This window comes from Bemisia tabaci, chromosome 7 (genome assembly GCF_918797505.1).
Source record: "Bemisia tabaci chromosome 7, PGI_BMITA_v3".
Taxonomy (NCBI): domain Eukaryota; kingdom Metazoa; phylum Arthropoda; class Insecta; order Hemiptera; family Aleyrodidae; genus Bemisia; species Bemisia tabaci.
In genome coordinates this window covers 13,264,981-13,285,188 of record NC_092799.1, presented here as the reverse complement: position 1 = coordinate 13,285,188, position 20,208 = coordinate 13,264,981, and the positions used below count along the sequence as shown (strand labels likewise).

Here is a 20,208-nt window from a genome sequence, read left to right as displayed (position 1 = left end):
ATAAGTTATTTTCAAACTTAAATTCAATATCCCAGGCAGTGTTCAGTTCATCGATTGAGTCACACACGCACAATAGCACGGCTTTCTTTTCTTTTCCTCGTTGTTTCAAAACTGAACTTTTTATTATAGTATTTCATTTCTGTCATTAACATGATCAAAAAAATAGAGGCAACTCTCCGTTAAGGGCGATATCCGATGCACACGGTTCAATTTTTCATGTAACTTTTCCTCCAACTCGCTTAAATAGAAATTTTTTGCATATGCATGACACAGTAAAAAATTTCATCCATTAAGTTGGAAGAAAAGTTGAATACAAAGTTGAACCGCGCGCATCGGGCTCAAGGGCCCTCTTGCACTTCAACAGAGCACACAACTTGCAAGAACAAACATAAATGTGGTTTAATAATTCTAACTTTCGCCGCCGCTGCGCCGCGCTAATCGCTTTGTGTTTGAGACGCAATGCGTGAAGTATTCCTGCAGTCTTGTAGGCGCTATGCGTTTCACGCCGACCGCTCCTGACCGCACTGTGTTTGACGCAATGCGGGAAGTATTCCTGCAGTCTTGTAGGCGCTATGCGTTTCACGCCAACCGCTCCTGACCGCACTGTGTTTGACGCGATGCGTGAAGTATTCATGCAGTCTTGTAGGTGCTAATATGTGTTACATGCCGACCGCCACGCCGATGGCTTGTCCTTTTCATCTCAAGTCCTCGTTATCATTCCTCTCTGCGCTGAGCTCCAGGCCAAATTGCGTGTTTAGTTCCTCTCGAAACTCGACTAATTAAAGATACTGTCTCTTGTATCACCGAAAAACGACAAAATTAGAAATTACTATACTCTCAAGGAAAAGAGATTTTGTTTCTTTTTCTTATTGATAATTTTTTTTTCTGAATCCAATTGTTTTATACCTACATTTAAAAAAATTGCGAAATTTGCCGCCCCCTAATTTGCCGCCATGGGCCGCGACCCACGTGGCCACCCCCTTAATCCGGCCCTGCTCGTTTTTTTCGCGATTTTTAGGACTTTTTTATCCATAACCACGCTCCTTCCAGTGAGAAATTGCCGGCTACACCACCGAGGTGTTTAAACTAGCTTCGACTTATCCAGGAAAAAAGGCATGCGAGAAAGTAGCGGACACGTCGGCCATGATGAAGCATCAACTTCCGACCTTTCCTCGCGATCAGTAATTCGGTCACGGAGTCGATCGAACCGAATTTACGCGGGTCAAAACTAAGATCGTGTTTCAAAATATTTGTTCCGGTCGTGGCCGCTCGCGAATTTGAAGCGCGAAACGTGAGCGAAATCCATACGAGCAAAACCTTTGGCGCCGCACAGCGGGACGAATCATCAGGAGAGGTCGTGCATGAAAAGTTTGGATAAAACTGCAAAATTTTAGGTTTATTTCGTCTCATGGCTAATTTTAAGAAATGCTGATCGAAGGAAATTTTACGAGGAAACCAATGAAACCACTTTCTAAACTTCTAAATCTTGTATTAATAAAGATATAAGCTTTTAAAGTTTCCGAATCATGTGCGACATTCTCTATTAAACCGCTCCATTGTGCGCCGAATTTAGTAGGACTTGCGTTGGAAAACGAACTTCATTTCATCGTCAGGGCACTCTAGAATAAGAATCGGATCTATTCGGCGAGAGGATACTGAAGCGTGGGTCATTTTTAATCAAGCTTGAAATGGATTTTATTTTGCATTGAGGAACAAGACTCCCGGCTTATTTTAGAAACAACGGACATGCCATCACGTTCTCCTTACAGATATTATACAGATTATAGGCGCTTTTACGAATGAGCCCGAAATAGAGGTTGTGGTAAAGTTAGTCGAAATGAGGTATCCAGCGATCCAGTGATGTCTCGATGGTCAAATCTTACAGGATAGTAAAAAGTAATGAATACTAGGCCGAAAGTTCAAATCTATAAGCTTAGTATCAGCAAAAATACATCAATGCAAGATCAAAACATTGTGATATACGTCATGGCAGCGTTTGTGTCAGTGATTGCCTCGGTTGCTTACGTCTTGGTCTGTTTTCCGTTGAATGAAAATAATCTTACGTCTTAAGTAAACTTAGTCGGACTTCAATCTGCCGATTTATATGCTAGGTTCATTTTTCTTTTATTAAGCTCTACATTTTATAATTTTATGAGTTTTCTGAGGAACGGTGCTCGCCTCGTTTACTTACTTAAAAAAGCCCATTTGATTAAATAATCGAAAAAAAAGTCCAACAGCCACCAGTGCTAATTTTTCTCCTTATTTTGAATCCGAAATGCCCGGCATTGAATCGCCAACAGAGCAATATCGACGGTGTAAGTCGGCAACCACATAACTCGGTTTGCGACTTCGCAGACTTCCTGTCATACTTTATTTTTTAAACGGCAAATTACTCAACGGCAATGGAGATGTTGTATGTGCGAGGGATTTGCGATTTGACCATTGATTCTTTTGTAAAAGTTCGCGAGAAACACGATGGTGCCACTGGTTTTCTTTGAAATCATCTACCAAGCTCAAAAACAGCTCTCAAAGTGAGGCCAAAATGGAGGGGATATCCCACCCTACCCTGAGAGTCCACCTCCACATCAAAACAAACTCTCCATGCAAAGATAGGGAGCAAATACATTAGCAGGGTTGCCACTTTATTTGGGGACTCCAAAACTGAAAACACGGCAACCCTGCTAATGTATTTGCTCCCTATCTTTGCATGGAGAGTTTGTTTTAATGTAGAGGTAGACTCTTAGGGTAGGGTGGGATATCCCCTCCATTTTGGCCTCAACTTGAGAGCTGTTTTTGAGCTTGGGAGATGATTTCAGAGAAATCCAGTGGCACCATCGTGTTTCTCGCGAATTTTTACATAAGAATCAACTCTTACATATAAATCGCAAATCCCTCACACATGCAACATCTCCATTCTTTAAAACTGCAGTGATTTTTCTTCTCTGTGAGAAAAGAATATTATATCAAAAACTTCAAGGAATGATGTCGATTCGTTCTCCTTTAAAAAAATAACATAGAGGCGGAGATTTTCAGACACCGCAAACGAGATATCGATGGTAAAACTCCCAAACCACGTATCTCGGTTTGCGACGTTGTAGACTTCCTCTTATACTTTATTTTTTAAATGGAAAACTACTCAACGTCAATTCTCGAGAACTTCCGTGATTTTTCTTTACTGTTCGCAGAAAAATCCGTGAAGACCTCAAGGAGTAATGTTGATTTGGTGTCCTTCAAAAAAATAAAATGGGAGCGGAGATTTTCAGACACCGCAAACGAGATACGTGGTCTGGTAGTTTCACCCTTTCACCGTCGAAATGTGATCGCGGATTTACGCCGCCGTCGATATAGATCCCCTTCAAAACCGCAGCTATGCAATTTATGACACGCAGATGACGTGATTGTTGCGCACCGTTGTCATTGAAGGAGCTGCACTTTCCACGGAAGAAAGATTGCTGATAGGAACTCGCGAATCCTGAAACAATATTATTTCATCATTAAAAAAATGAACGAAAAGATAAAGAAGAAAAAACAAGAGACAGAAGAGGAGAAGAAGAATCCGGTCGCTCTAAACCAGTTTATTCGTCTTAAGTGCGAGTCTTCAGAGCCCGTAGTATCATCCAACTAGTGCAAAACCTATGTAATGGAGAATTTGCAGGTGTCGATTAATTTCGTGTTTATGTGGATTATATTGAGTGAACTGATTGCTAGGATATCTGTTGTTCATAAATTGGACAATTATTGAAGGAGATATGACAAAATAACCTAATCTGCTAAAATACATGTGTTTTAATGGGAAACGCCGCCATATGACGTCACTGGGCGGTACATTTTCTCATTTTTAAATCTATTTTTATACAATTTTTATATCAGAAAAAAATTATAAAAAATACTGAGAAATCAGTTTTTCAATAACTCTTGGATGCATTAGAAAAAAAAACACATTGGACCTAGAGTCCAGACTCTTGAAAACATTGACAAGAAAAAGGACTCTTGATTCAATCAGATTTAAGCTTAAATCACAAGGAAATCCGCTCAAATTAAGAGGCTTGGTTCTTGATTTAAGGTTAAATCTGATCGAATCAAGAGTATTTTTTCTTGTCGATGTTTTTAAGAGTCTGGACTCTAGATCCAATGTGTTTTTTTCCAGTGTGAAGTTATAAATAATTTGCGTGCAAATTATCCATTATCCCATTTTAGACTGATTATTGATCTCATGAAATGTTTCTCTCTGATTTCAGCTCTAGTTATATTCATGCAGAATGGTATGCCGCCAATCGAGAGTAGGAGTATAGGAGAGAGAGAGAAAACGCTGGGTGCCGGAGTCGGTGGGCTCGGAATCGGCGGGAAAATGTATCCACCAACGCCCTCGCCTTCTTCAACGATGCTACCGCCTCCACCCACAACAGATATGACCGGTCGACATGGTATGATTTCATTTACACGCTCTGTCAAACTCCTCTGAGCAGTTGGAATGTTGTTCACATACTTAATGTTGTAGATTTGCTACCAAAGAAAATTTATAAAAAATATGCGATTCTGTAGTGAAACACCCTCGTCAGATGGATAAGTTTAAAAGAGAGTTATTGTCCAGAAAAATCAGTCAATACTACTGTGCTAAGGAAAAACGCCATATGAACCTTCAGAAGTTCCCATATTTTCTTTGATAAAACACGAATTTCATGGTAAACTTATGAATATTTTCCTTCCAATTTTTTGGATAATTTTGTACGCCATTTCACCTAAGTCCCTGAAAATTTCACGGAAAAATATTCATAACTTTTTCCAAAATAAACATATCGAAGGAAATTTGCCAACTCTCTAATGCTCATACGGCGTTTTTCCTTAGCACGGCAGAATATCCAAAAGTAGGATTGGAATTCTGCAACGTCGCTAGAGGAAGTACGAGGTTTCGCAGTATGGCTATCGATATGCAGCGCGGAGGAATCAGGGAATTGCGATTATCTCATGCACGAGTCTCATAGCGAAATGAAAATTCAGGAAGCAGTTTAATCCCTGTTTTCGAATCATTGGATGGAAACTGACCATCTTGAATCATTATCATCCTGGTCTCAACCCTTTTTCTATAGGTCTAGTTTCACGATCAAATTGAGCCATCAAATTGGGCCTCTCATTGGTTGCATCCTCACCTCAGGTCTTTTTCCACCAATCAGAGCTTCAATTTGATGGCTCAATTTGATCGTGTAACTGGACCATATTAAATGACGGGCGTGGAGCACGTGTGCGTCAAATTGAATCTCGTGCCAAGTTTTCAAAATTAGTTCTCGCTCATTGGTTACTCAGGTGTGAGCAATATCCAATCAACATTCCCAATTTCATTCATAACCTCAACATGAGCGGGAAAATGTTTGTTTACATTCTGCTCTGCATTTTCCTTGAGTCGAGTGAAAGTTCTACTATAGCTGCGATACGATTTTAATTTAAGTAATTTAACGTCAGCAGATTTCAGTCTGGAAAATATCGTTATGTTCTTCTATCTTTCTTCGTCATTATTCGAGCTGTTATGTAATTTTAAACTCGTGATGTTGTATGAAAATGATTAGCCCTGGGTTTAGGTGGTAATGTCAAAACTCTTCTTCATCATTAATTTAGCTTGTAAGTCCTCAGTTTTTTAATTTGTAAGTGTAATTTTTCAAAAGCTTGCCTAAATGCGTTATAAATGAAGGGATCCAATTCTAATGGGTCTGGTACCAATACTGAAATTATCCTGCTTTGATATAAAACGCAGCATAAGAAAACTTCAGCATCCAAAATTAATGAATTTTTAGTCACCTCTGCTCTCTGCCACTTTGCTGGAATTTGAGTTGCCTGTTTATTGAGGAGAACTGTGCAACCATCAGCAAGTATATGACAAGAGTTTATGAAGCATCATCTAGTATATGAGAATTTTCCATGGTAAGGTACCTATAGTACTTACTTCAGTAGGAATGCTAATGCGTAATAATTCTGATAAGTAGTATCTTAACCATACACATGAGCCTTCTCATGAATTTCGTAGTACACATATGTTAGCAAACTCACATTTTAAGTCAGAGTAGCCTCAAATTAATACTCGCCAATTTTGAAAGAGAACTTTGAAACATATGTTGTCTCTGGTCGAAAAATAAGTAGTATTGTATCAGTAACGTCCTGTCTAAATTTCATCCTGAATACCATTCCTTCCTTGCCGCTATATTTTCAATACATAGACTCTCAACCATTCTGTGTCTGCTTTTTTTTCCAGTGAAACGGGCAATTCAAGGAGAACTCACCATTGAAAACATTAAGTTTTCCTCTGCTCTTGCTGATCCTGAATCAGAAGACTTTAAATCTCTGGCGACATCTCTAGAAGGAGAGGTCTGTATTTCTTTTTAACGTAGCTAATGTCAACCCTTTATTGGTTCAAAAAATGAGTGAGGCTTAGATAATCGTAGAAAAATTATAGAATTACTAAAAGTCACATGAATTTCTCTCTCAGAAAAGTACATGAGACAGAGTTTTCTGACGCGTCCACAATGAAGTTTGGGTGTACAAACTTAAAATACGTTATGTGGGTCTGAGAGATCACCTAGCCCCCTTGTCAGAGCCAAACATAGCGAAAACATAGCATCACAGGTTAAATTTTGTCATAATGTTTTAGCTACCCCACTTGCTAGCTCGAGTATTCTTTGGTGGTAGGACTGCATAACAACCAAGAGACAGATATGCAGTGTACTTTACTCTTTACTCTAAACGTATTTTAATTTTAATGTAATGATGTAATGATTTTGTTTCAGTTGAAAAAAGTGCTGTTCAATTCTGCCATGCTCAACTATGGATCTTCAAACATCACTGTGAAAGTTATTGAATTTTCGTAAGTACTGTGTAGTATTATTTTGAGTATGCTGATCGCAGAAAATCTACAATTACTCCCAAAAAAGTGGAGCCTGCTTTGAATCAAATCAACTTAAGGATAAAATAGACAATCATTGTATCTTCACTGGAGAACTACAGAAAAAAATTTCAGGAAAAAAAAAATCCAAATAGTTTTTTTCAGCCACATGGAGAAAACTGAAGTATCAATTTGTCTTATATGTTATATACAAGGACCTGCTCCAAAAGTTTTTGTATCAAAAACGTTTGGAAGGCAATGTTGATGACGGAAAATCAAATAGTAGGTAGGTAATGTATGGGGAGAGGAAAGGAGTTGTATAGTTGCTTTCAAAATTTGGGCATCTCTTTTTGTATTTCCTTTAATGGAAATGGGAGCATATCCACGGTCAAAGAGGGAAATCATGTATCTCTGACCGAGACATTGCAGACCTTCTGCTGTACTTCATTTTTACTTTGAAAAACTAGTCAACGCATTTTTTGACAACTTCTTTATATTTCTGATTTATATCTCACGCCATGATTACTTAAGGTGCGACAATTTTTTTATGTATCAGGCAAGGTAGTGTTGTCGTAAAATACCGAATTGGTTGGGTCCACAAAGATGGGATTAGGAATCCACCAGATCCTATGACTCAAGAAAAACTAAAAGATCAGCTGTCTGAATACTTGAGACGAAACAATGGACATTTATACAACTACAGCGTACCCACTTCAAAATTGAAATCTGAGGGTAAGTTTGTTTGAATCACTCTTTCCACTTTCTATTCACTCACCTGTATACCTCATTCTATACCTCATATTATCATCTATAAAATAAAAATTTAATTGACAGAGCCTCATCTAAGAGGACAGTGAAAGGAATATTTTGGTCTAACTTAACCCAAAGAAGTCCCCTCAAACTGCAGCTGAAGAACTTTAAATTTCATCACCTTCTCCTAAAAACCTACTTTTCAGGATAGCAATTGTTACCTCAAGGCAATTAAATTTTAATTAGTAAACCTAAAAAAATTACCTCAGTAAAATGCTTCGCATTACTCAGCTTTAAAATAAAAACAGACCATCACAAATTTTATGATCCATTTTATAATTATTCATTAAGAGCGGTTCAAACATGGTTGTTTTATAACTTTAAACTTCTGACAATTGATGGCTATCGTGGAAATTTAAACAAGTTTTTAGCCTTTTTTTGTAAGCTTTAAATTTTAAATGAAATCCTGCCACTTTTCTTGAACCATCTAAAACTTTTTAATCTTTTTACAGAACTACACATTTATTTTAGGTATGTAACAAATTATTCTATTATTCTTTCTATTCTTCCAGCGATTGTCGATCTGTGTCTGTTCAACAAGGCAAACTGCTCTCACACTTGCCAATTTGATTATGAGTCTCTTAATTTCATGTGTTTGTGCCCTGCCAGTTTGAAACTTGTTAATGGAAAAACCTGCATTCCTATGGGTAAGTCAATTTATTTCTGTTGCCTTGGATAGCGTCACAGTATTTCATCAAGAAATTTACAAAATGATTTTTTTATTTTATATTGAACAGCATAATTTAAGAATTGAGTACTTAATAAATGGATCGATTGATTTTTTGGTCTAAACAGAATTCGTGCAATTGAATTTAGAAAAACTTTGTGCGCTACTTTAATCTTAATTAACTTTTATGTTCCGTCTCTCAACTTTAAGTTTGTTTAAATTTATCTGGCTAGTAAGAGAAAGAAAAACATACATTTAAAAGTATAATTGTAAGTAAGATTTGGAAAAAAAAAAAATCAAAAATATTAAGATTTAAAAAACGCATGGTGTCTCAAATGTGACCTCGTTGTAAGTCGCTTGTAGTAAAATTCATCTTGCTTCCTTTCCTTATTTTTTTCAATACTTAGAGCTTCATAATTTAAAAGTTGATTGCATATCATCCAAAAATTTGCCTTATTTTACTTGGCCTTCATCTCATTTTCAAAATATTTCCAAAGTAGTATTAAAATGTGAATATTATCTGCCATTTAATGTTCTACCTACCTCAGTTTCATGTTCTTCAACTACCCATAATAATTTCTACTCTTACAGCACTATAACGCAGTGACATTGTCTGTCTCAATTCTTTGCATTTATTTAGTTTCTAGAATCAGATTCAATCCAAAAAGCATTAGATGATGGGTCAACAATTTTTTCCGTTCAATTTATTTGAAAGTCATTTTCTAGGAATAAATACATTGATTTAGTAGCACATTGAAATGACATAAGATTTTTAAGATGTGAAAGTAATGATTAAGAGAATATTATCAAGTGTGCCGTAACATATTCTTGTGAAAGTAAAGAAACAATCTGAGGCGGGCTAATTTTCTAAGGGACATCTTCAGTGGTAGATAAGTCTTGAAACCAGTTCAGGCCTAAGTCAATGTAAAAATCCCATGTCTCATTCAGCGCACACATTCCTTAAGATGAAAGGGGGGAAAAATTTAAAAATGAGTGGTAATATCCCCATTATATTTTCGATACATCATTCAAGTTTTTCTTCGGTTAATCAGGAACGCATTTTTAAACACGAGTCTAATTTGTCGGTTTGTTTCTATTTTTTTCCCTCTAGAATCTCATGATATCAGCTCAAAGTTAGAACCAGAATCATCATATGAGTCAGAACCAGCAAGTGAACCAGAGCCATCATCTGAGCCAGAACCATCATCTGAACCAGAACCAGCATCCGAACCAGAGCCATCATCTGAACCAGAACCAAAATCTGAACCTGAACCTGAGTCAAAATCAGAGCCAGAACCCTCATCAGAGCCGGATTCTAGATTTGAAGCCGATCCATCTTTTGAATCTGAGTCCAGTTTTGACTCAGAACCAAAGTCTGATCCTGAACCTAAATCTGAGCCTGAGCCCAAATCAGAACCTGAACCCAAATCTGAACCCGAACCCAAATCTGAACCAGAACCAACATCAGAACCTGAGCCTAAATCTGAGCCTGAACCGAAAGCAGATTCTGAATCCTCCTCTGACCTACACTCACATTATTCAGCCACATCTGAGTCAGAGTCAAAGTCTGATTCAGACTCGGTGTCGGAACCAGAACCTAAATCCGAACCAGAACCGAAATCAGAACCTGAGCCAAAATCAGAACCTGAGCCAAAATCAGAACCTGAGCCAAAATCAGAACCTGAGCCCATTGCAAAACTAGAATCTCTCCCGCAAGGAGAACCAAAGTCTGAACCTGAGCCTAAGTCAGAGCCGGAGCCAAAATCTGAGCCTGAGCCTACGTCAGAACCGGAACCGAAATCCGAGCCTGAGCCCAAGTCAGAGCCTGAGCCAAAATCTGAGCCTGAGCCAAAATCTGAGCCCGAGCCTAAGTCAGAGCCAGAGCCAAAATCTGAGCCTGAACCCACTTCTGAACCTGAGCCCAAATCAGAACCTGAACCGAAATCAGAACCTGAACCGAAATCTGATGGAGACTCCGACAAAAGCGCAGAAGAAGTATTAAATTCTGTCTTAAAATCTAAACCAGGTGTAGTTGGGAAGAAAAAGGAAGATGAATCAGAGCAAAATACGTCTCAAGAAGAAGTTTCTGAATCAAAATCAAGCTCCAATGAATCATCAAACAATTCTGGACATAGTTCCGAATCCTCAGAGTCAAAGGAAGATACGAATGATAAATCCAAAGTAGAGATAAACTCAAACATGAAATCCACCGAAAACTCTACCACTAATGAAGATGAAATTTCCAAAACTGACGCAAAAAGTTCAATCAATGATGAAATCATATCAGGGGATGAACACAAGTTTGATTTGCACAACTCCTTTAAAGGTTTAGTCGGCCCGTTCCCAGGAGATTCCAGTATAACCGACGAGGAGCATATAGAGGCAAATGGAGCAGAACAAGATGAGAATAATGCTTTCCATCAGTTCGGAGGAATGAGTCATTTGTCCGAAAATGGGCACACCGCTGAAAAGTATAATCATCTGACCAGTATGGAAGAATTCTCAAAACCAAGAAGTATGCACAATTCCGAAGAGAGCAATCCTCATTTCGGTTCAGCTCCTGATGTAGAGTATTTGAATCCTCATGACCTAACAGGTACAAAATCAAAGGACGAAGAATTCAGTAAAGTTGTAAGTGGTACAGCTGATGAAATGGATGTCACAACTTTCAGTTCCGAATTGACCAGAGGAACAGAGGAAGATTCGAAAGAAAAAACTAATGATGGAGTTGAGCCGACAACTGTGAAAGCAACACAGTCACACAGCTCTGAGAAGAAGGTCGATGCTTTTGAAGTGGAAGAGAGTATTCATGAACAATCCTCATCTACTCAGAGCTCCTCTCAAAGCGCAGATGTAACCGATGAAAATAAATCGGTCAGCTCAACCGTAGCAAGTCATCACTCAACGATTAGTGATGAATCTAGTAAATGGATGAGTCAAGAATATTCTACGGAATCAAGTAGTGTTGAATCAGAATCCGCCACCTCTGAAACTTCCATGCAGTCTACTAAGTCGAAGGAGTCAGACACTTTTGAGGTCTCTGAAAGTCAAAGTGAAAAGTCTTTGTCAAGTGAATCAAGCCCCTCTGAGAGAAATGTAGAGTCTGCCTCAATAACTTCTGTCAGTTCGAGCTCTTCAACGGAGGCCAGCTCCTCTACCTTTTCTTCAGATGTAAGGGCTGCAGATTTGAAAAAATCTGATGCTGCGGAAGTTTCAACAACTCACAGCTCGTTAGATATTGATTCTACAAAATCTAGTAGCACTCTAGAAATCTCAAGTACCTCAGACTATGATTCATCTCAGAAGACTGCTGAAAGCTCCACATCTACTAGTCATGAACCCGTGAGCAGAAATGATCAAGCAACATCGTCAGTTTCAAATGAAGATCAGTCAAATGAGGGAGGCGAGAGCACCACAAAATCTTTGCTAAACGGAAGTAACGCTTTTAATGATAATGACGACTCCAACAATTTTCAAACTTTATCTGAAGAAAGTAAATCAACCAAGGTTGCAAATAATAGAGAAATCAGCTCTAACGAAGAAGTGAGTAGCGTTGATGAAAATAACCTAAAGCACCTTGATAGTGAGAGTATTAGTTCTAACTCAACCCTAGCAGACTACGTTAGTAAGGAAAGTAAAAGTAGTATAGAAACTTTAAATGATGAAAGTGAGAGGAAAAACAATGAGGATGAGCAGGAACATTCTGCAACAGTAGTTCCCTCTAAAGGAGAGGATTCTTCAAATGAATCCGAGTCAGTTGACAAAAGTAAATCATCTGAAAATTGGGGGAAAAATAAATCAATCGACGATGATAGTTCATATGCAAATAATGTTGATGATAATGATTTTAGTTCAGCTGTTCCCAGCAAAAAGAAATTAAGTGAGAAAACTAAAAAAGTTGAGCATGAAAAAAAGAATAAGCATGATCAGTACTTTGCCAGCACAGCATCCCCTGTCTCATCTTTTGTAACACCAGTAGCAAAAAAGGAATCTAGCTCTGAGGCAGATTTAAAAGTTGATATTGGAAACGTAAATGATATGATGCCATTCCAACAGTTTTCGAAGTGCACAACGGTGCAATTCCAGTGTGTTAATGATACCACTCATGATGGTGCTTACTGCATCGATCAGTCCTCAAGATGCGATTCGGTAGCAGATTGTAGGGATGGCTCTGATGAAATCGGTTGTAAGGAAGAAAAATGTTTGGGAAATTTCCAGTGTGCAAATGGAGATTGCCTAAAACGTGATTTGGTGTGCAATGGCATCACCGACTGCTTCGATGGGTCTGACGAGCAGAACTGCGAGAAGTGGCAGTGTATATTTGATGAAACCCAGTGTCCCAACGGAAGGTGTATTCCAACCATTTGGAAATGTGATGGCAAGCCTGACTGTAGCAATCATACAGATGAGCTGAATTGCCCTCAAAGTTGTGGCAATGATGAGTTCCACTGTTCGGAAGGCTATTGTATTGCAAGCACACTACGTTGCAATGGTATCCCAGACTGTTATAATGGAGAAGATGAAAAATTATGCGACTGTGATGTAGACCAACATAAGTGTAACACAGGTGGATGTGTTGACAAACAGAAAGTCTGTGATGGTGTCTACGACTGCCTGGATATGAGTGATGAATGGGATTGTGTTTCTTATGACAAGGTGGTGAAAATCCGAAGTAGCTCTGATGAATCGAAGCTTTGCTATGATAACTGGAATAAAGATGCGGGTGACTTGATCTGTCAAAGATTAGGTTTTGCCAAGTCGTTGTCTGATGTCGGTCGAAAAATTGATGCCACTGATTTGGCCTCGATGAAAGTTGTAACACTGAAACAGAACGTTTCTCTTCACCCAAGTGTACCTGTTTCTGCCTACCTTGAGCCTGCCTCTGAATGCTCTGAGATTGTGGATTTAGCTTGTCAAGAATACAGTAAGTAGCTGATCGACCAATGTACTTACATTCAATTAAACTTAGTTTTTTTATGTCTGTTGATAATCTTTTTGGAATAACTTTTTAGCAATGCTAGTTAGTTTTGATTCGACTAGAGCTGTATTTTACGCCGTAAAACAGCATCTTTCGTGAGCACCTACCCACAAGAGGGTATCTTAACATAATTTGCATCGTGTCGATTTTCACAATATTTTCATTTTCTTTATCTTGTGAATTTTTACTAACTCTGTGATAGCGGTGCAAAATTAAAATATCTCCTCAAATTCTTTAAAACCATGAGGTGAAATAATGTTTACTTATTTTTCTACTGACAAACTTTTCATAAACCAAAAGTTGCAAAGAAACTTATTATTCCTTTTTCTGTAAGTCGTATTTTCTTGCAAGTTTATGCATGAAATTAACTTAACTTTAAATTGTTTTTTGAGCTCGATTTTTTTCGTTTGTTTTCAGCCTGTGGTACTTTCACTGCTGTAGCCAGTGACATGCCATCAACGCCGACGAAGCACTCTATCGCTGTCAGCGGACAGTGGCCCTCGATTGTAGCTCTCTCAAATATAAAGAGCAGGAAAACTTGTGCAGCCAGCATTTTAAGCCCCAACTGGCTTTTAGGTTCCTACAGCTGCCTTTATTCAAAGTGAGTGATAGCCAATCTTTCTCAGTTTTTTGTCAGGGTCATTACTGAATGATTGTGGGATTTAAGCATGCTGATTTTTCTAAATTGATGCTGAAAAATCGATTTTCTTAGAGAAGAATTCTTTGATTTGGTTTTAGAACATCTGGCGTTTGGATACCAATACTTTTTCTCTATCCTACAAGAAATTACTTGAAAAAAAGTGTTTCTGTCCAGAGTTTTTTTGACTGCACTTTTTACGTACCTCCTTGAATATTAACTAAAATTACAGCAGCCTGTTAGAAGAGTCTGCAAATTAATCTTATTCCAAAGAGGAGCCTTTGTAATTAATAATTTATAATTAATGCACAAAACTGTTTTAGCTGTGAATTCTTATTTATTATTTCTCTCTTGTTTCAGGAATAAAATTATTTCAACAGAAAATTGGGTAGCATACGGAGGAGATGTAGAGTTCTCTGCAAACCATGAAGAACTTCAGAAACGAGATGTTATCTCTATAGTTCCTCATCCCGAATTCAAATACAATGGACTATTGTACACCAATGATATTGTTTTAGTTCAACTCAAAGAGCCATTCCTACTTGCTGGATCAACCGAAGCAATTTGTCTACCTCTGAAAGAAGCTGACCCTCAGCAAACTTGCGTCGTTGCCAGCTGGGTTGAAAGTTCACCAATGAGTAAGAAATTTCTCTTTATAAGCACATTTCATGTCCTTTTCTGGTAAAGTTCTCAGTGCAAAAACTATACTTGCCCAAGCCCGTGAACGCAGAGGAATAATAAATAGATATTTATGTTCTCCTGAGGTCTTTGGCTGAGAGTCCTTTTTTGGAATCGAGAGCATTTTATCGCTAGTAATTAAGTAATTGAATTGAGGAGAGTGATGTTGTTAAGTACAAGAGCTTCTTCTTAAGACTTCATAGATTTTTCCTCAGGACAGACCATTTTTGGCACATTGCCCTGCTTCAAAAAAAGAGAATACTTTTTCACGTTGCATCCAACACCAATGCATAAAGTTTCTCTCATGAACCTAAATTTGCCTGATGAGACAAACGCTTGAGTTTGCTGCTAATTGTCTCTCTCCTCAGCTGCTTTTTAATTAACAGTTAACTGAATAATAATCTTGAGGAATACATTTAATGTATTATGTACCATGGTTGAAAATTCCAAATATTTCAGGAAATCGGATTTTATGCTGTGCTTTTTTATTTTTGTTTATTTCAATGTTTTGAATCCTCCCCTTAGTTTTTGTTTTTATATTTATATCCTTATCTCATCTTCTCATTACAGATGGTAGTAAGAGGCATCTAGAATTCATGCCAGTCTCAATGTTAGATGCGTCAGAATGCAACTCAACCAGTCATTACTCAGGATTCTTATCCAATGATGAAATCTGTGCTCAGTTTTCAAATCCTGAAGGAACTCCTTGCTTTGTGAGTACTTGAATAGTTGTTACTTTTCATAAGAATATTATTCTACCTCTGAAAATAGTCAAAGTTGACCCAATTTCACACAATTTTATGATAGTGAATTTTCAATGGACTGTGTAGTCGCAAAACACCTCACCATTTTAATTTATTTACATGGAAGTTTTTGAACTTCTGCAATTAGCCAAGATTCATTGTCTTAATCTAGGTACCATTCGTTGTGCTGTTAAGTATCTCCAGCTGTTTAAGGGTATTTTCCGTCACATTGAACCATAGTTCATGGAAATATTCTTTAAAGGAATAAAAAGGGGAATGATTCTCTCATTTTAATAATGTAACCGATGGTACCATTTTCATCTTTTTTTTCTCTTCCTCCACGATTATCCATAACTTCACCCTCAGGCTGATCAATGACCACTTCTGCTATACTGAGTCATAGAGCAGAAAATCCATATTTTACCCTAAGTCTACTAAGTAATTGCAAAATATAATTCTGCTTGTTTAAAAAAATAAGATACACTTTACATCAAAGCCAAAATTGAAACATTTACGCAGATGATAACAGATAAAATTGCGGCCATCCCATAAGACTCCATGTATTGAACAAATTACAATTCCGTTTTACCGTAAGTTGGAATTCCTGCCCTAATCTTACTGTCCTTGCACTATCTTACGGTCTACTTATCTGAACTGTGTTAGCAAGGCAGAATTAGAGTAAGAATTTTCTCCGTATGTTAACTTGTCCCAGTCTAATATTTTGCTCTAGCATGATTATTGTTTCTATTTTTCTGTGGTCTCACCTAGTTTTATTTTTTTTTTTTTTCATAAATAGAATGATGAAGGAGCTCCTTTGATGTGCAATAACGATGGCTCAACATGGGAGCTGCAAGGTGTCCTGAGCTATCATCAATCTTGTGGAAAGAAGTCTCATCCACCTGTTTTCTCTGCCGTATCGGCAGTAAAACCATGGATCCATCACACCATCGTAGGAACGAAACTCCAAAGTGCGTCCAGGAGAAGGTGATCCAGAGCTGATTTAGTCATTTCTTCTGAATTTGGAGTATGTTGAGACTATTCCTATCAACTAATCCAACTAAAGTCTGATTTTAGTCGGTATAGTTTTTTCAATCGTCTCATTGCTCTGTAAAAAACTTATCGGTGTGTTGCCATGAGACTGATCTTTCTCGAATAACTGTTTTGTCCCAGAATATAAATTGCTCATTTAAGTACGTTTTATCTGTTATTTCTCTGCAGCTCTGTAGAAACGTGTTCATTGAATTCGTTTTAGGTGATCGAAAAGTATCATAACTGTGAAAAACTCAGGTTTTATAGAATGTAGAGAGAATTCAAAAATATGGTTAGTTGAAATTACCAAAATTACTCATAAAACGTACTTGTAAAGAGGTCGCACTCCACTCTATGATGAGATAAACAGAGAAACCTTGTGAAAACTTTTTCTCTTTGAACTTTTTCAATACTTATGAGTATATTATGAGCAGTCTCTTTCATTTACTTGAAAAGAACAGAAACAAGCAAAAATGCAATCTCTAAAAGAAGTTTGATTAGAATTTTTTTTCTCAGTAATATTAGCCTGCTGTTTTCTCTTGCAAAGCAACGGAGGCTTTGCATTACGATTAAAATCTTACATGCTTTTTGTTTTTGATTGCATTATTTTGTTTACTATCAAATCTCTGAGGATTTTCCAATCCATGAGACTTTACCAAAGTTACCTTTTCATGATACTTGTGTCATATCTCTATGACTGAATATATAGTGCCTTTTACAAATCAATTAAATGTAAAATGGATTTTCAGCCTACCCATAAGTGTTATTTTTTTATTACTATTATTTTATTTTACTTTTTTTTAAAGGAAATTGAAGTCCATCCTACTTGCATAAAATTTTATAACCATGAAATATCCCAGAGCAGCTCATTTGTAAATAATTTTAGCATTCAGTTAGGTAGAAGTTTATTTGATTGATGGCATATTTCCAAGTATAAGTTGGAGAAGATTTTCTTTTGACAATTATCAGCTCCTCTTTTGAGGTGCTTTCAATTAAAAAGGGTGTACGAAACAAGAATTAATTTTGGAGGAGCTGTGCCTGGTGTGAACAATAATAGCCCTCCTTTTCGTAAAGTCTTCAATTTGTGATATTTATTTATTGTTTTCTTCTCCTTGTCTTCTTTTCATCTGTCACTATGGAAAACTTCTTAGCTTTTTTTGCTTGTTTCAAGCAGTGATTATCTGCCTCAAAATAAAAGCCATGCATACGAATTAGATTGTTTTGTTTATAGGTGATAGGAATTTATTGAAAGTAATTATGATTCCTGAATTTCTGAACTATGTGCCTGAAGATCAAAAAATAAAATTTAAAATACCACCAGTGCTATCATATCTTCGACTTTGTGAGTGGTCTCCATATTGTGAGATTACTTATAAGAGCTTCTCTGTTCATTTTTATGCAATTGAGTCGAAATTCAAAGAGTACATTTATGAAGAAATGTGCAGTGATTCCCCATTATGAAGAATATTTTTATCTCTAGAATCATGAACACTGTCCACATAGCTTGTTATATTTTGGGGAATCATTTTTATAGTTTTACCTGAAGTTTTAGCTCAATAATCCTCTGTCATTTTTTAAGAGTCGTGTTAGTCGTAAATGTAGATAGAGAAATATACTAAAATTTAGGTACTTGTATTTTTGTTAATTAACTTGTAAAGTTTACTTGTATAAATATCATTTTTGAATTTGCAAACAAATTTTGTGAAATTGTAGTTTTGAATTTTTAAAATTTCTGAAAAGAGGGTTACAAATAATGAGTCCACCTTAAAATATCTGTCATAATGATTGAAAATTGTTTCGGAAAACAATTTTTCATCCTAGCCGCTTTGAAAATGGACCTACGCTTCAGAATAACTTTCAATGCAATGATACGGAAAATCGTTTGACAAACTTTTGTTTTGTATTTAAATTTCCTCCTTGTTTTATAACACATTTTTTCTCATCAATAATGTTGGCCCATCTTGTGATTTTTATCTTGGCTTTTGAATTAGCCCTGACCTGACCATTGATTAAACGGATTTTTTTTTTTTCAATTTTAGTTTATTTGTACTATTTTAAGCTAAAGTATGTAAACTGCAATTAAATATCATATATTTCCCTCATAATTTCAACTTTTAAACAACATCTCTTCCTCGTGAGAATTTTAAACACTCAAAACTACTTGCAAACGGATGTATTTTTAGGTATTTTTTTCTTTTTTTTTTTGTTGTAAATACTGCATTAGGAAAGCAAATCGAAAAATCTTAGAATGACAAATTTTATGGTGAATTTATTTTGCGAACATGAAGGGAGACGAGAAAAACGCGTCCGACTCCTAGCATCACAAGAAACGCCAAAATTGTTAACCTTTGTTAGTTAATTATTATATGTACCTATCTAAAATAGAAGTTGACTCTGATAATATTAAAGAATTAATCCAGCAGTGAAGTAAATAATGGCGAATTTTTTTTAAATTTTTTCCGTCCATGAACTCAGTATGTTTGTAAATTTTTCTTGCTTGTATTGAAATTTGCAGCTTTCTTACGATTTGTAAATTTTAACTGTAAATACCAAGTGAGACTACTTACTTCTGATAAATTTTATGGTAGTTTTATTTGTTATATATTTTAGTGAAATATAGAAAAGACTGCTACTTATGTTACTGTTGGAGGGATGCCATTTTTACAAGGGAGATATTAATAAATCATCTCTCCATTAAAGAGAGTTTTGTCTGAAAAAAGCAAGGAACCGAAAAGAGGCATGTCATGTCTCTGAACTCCAATTGGTAAATTTGAAAGATGTTCAGACTAAGTTGTGTTTTAGATGTATATTATAAATGTAAGGATGAAGTCTTGACGAGGAATGACCGTGACAGCAACAATTTATTCTTCACTTTTCTGAATAGAAATAAGACAAAATGCTAAAGATGATTTGACTCCTTTACAGTTTTCTCAAACTTAGAATATAATTGGTCTTCAGACCAGATAAGGTGTGAATCAAAGCACTCCGCACCATGTTTTTGCCAAAAAATTTCGCATAGAAAACGAATCACAGGATATGAAGCCTAGAAATCAACTCCTAAACAAGATGCTAATGTTTACAATTAACAATAGTTATATAGAAAAAAGACAAATGGACCGCGTTTAGCAGAAAGGAACCAAGCCTCATCAGCCATTGCTAAATTTAATCGGGCAATTTCATTTTTTACAAGAGAGCGTTCTCGCGGATTCCCTTGAAAATTTTAAGGAATTTGCCTCGTACTATGCAGAATATTCAATGAAATTTGCATGCCAAACTGCACAACCGTTTTCATACAAAAAATTGAATTCCACAATTAAATTTGGCAATAGCTAATGTGGCTTGGTTTCTTTCTGCTTAACGCCGTCCAAATAACCTTATTACGTGTATAATCTAGTTTATATTTCATTATGGAGTTGATTTCCGAACTTCTTGTGTGAATCGTTTTCTTCGTAAGATTTCGCAAAGAAAACCTGCAACTTCTTTTTTCATTAAGACCTTTTCTAGTGACCCATCGTTTTGCTGTTAATAAGTCGGGCACTTTTTACTCATTTTCACAGATACTTTTTTGAGGAGGCGTTAGAAGAATTTCAAATGAGTACACCAACCACAACTTCAAGGGCAAAAATTTTGATTTCACACAGAAATGAAATTAATTTCAAATACCTATGACATTCCAAAGCAATTTTTTCTTTTTACGTTTCAAATTTTTGCTCCAAGTCATAATATTTCCACGGTTGTAAGCTTTGTTTCCCTCTAAATAATTTACCAAACAATTCACATTTTCAGGAAGCATTTTTT

General features: G+C 36.6%; 1 protein-coding gene across 3 annotated transcripts in view; it reads left to right on the top strand.

Annotated features, from left to right (window-relative positions):
* Positions 1-20,208, top strand: part of LOC109035303 (uncharacterized) — a 195,061-nt gene extending 174,853 nt beyond the window's left edge. For 2 of the 3 annotated variants that reach the window (XM_072302352.1, XM_072302353.1), the window contains 10 exons: positions 4,239-4,424; positions 6,242-6,354; positions 6,774-6,850; positions 7,425-7,600; positions 8,191-8,325; positions 9,457-13,269; positions 13,741-13,924; positions 14,321-14,598; positions 15,209-15,351; positions 16,178-20,208. In XM_072302352.1, coding sequence (XP_072158453.1) covers positions 4,239-4,424; positions 6,242-6,354; positions 6,774-6,850; positions 7,425-7,600; positions 8,191-8,325; positions 9,457-13,269; positions 13,741-13,924; positions 14,321-14,598; positions 15,209-15,351; positions 16,178-16,369 — 5,297 coding nt within the window. In that variant the 3' untranslated portion in view covers positions 16,370-20,208. Of the gene's footprint in view, positions 1-4,238; positions 4,425-5,443; positions 5,614-6,241; positions 6,355-6,773; positions 6,851-7,424; positions 7,601-8,190; positions 8,326-9,456; positions 13,270-13,740; positions 13,925-14,320; positions 14,599-15,208; positions 15,352-16,177 lie in introns of those variants that run through there. The other variant, XM_072302354.1, reaches the window with a different exon arrangement.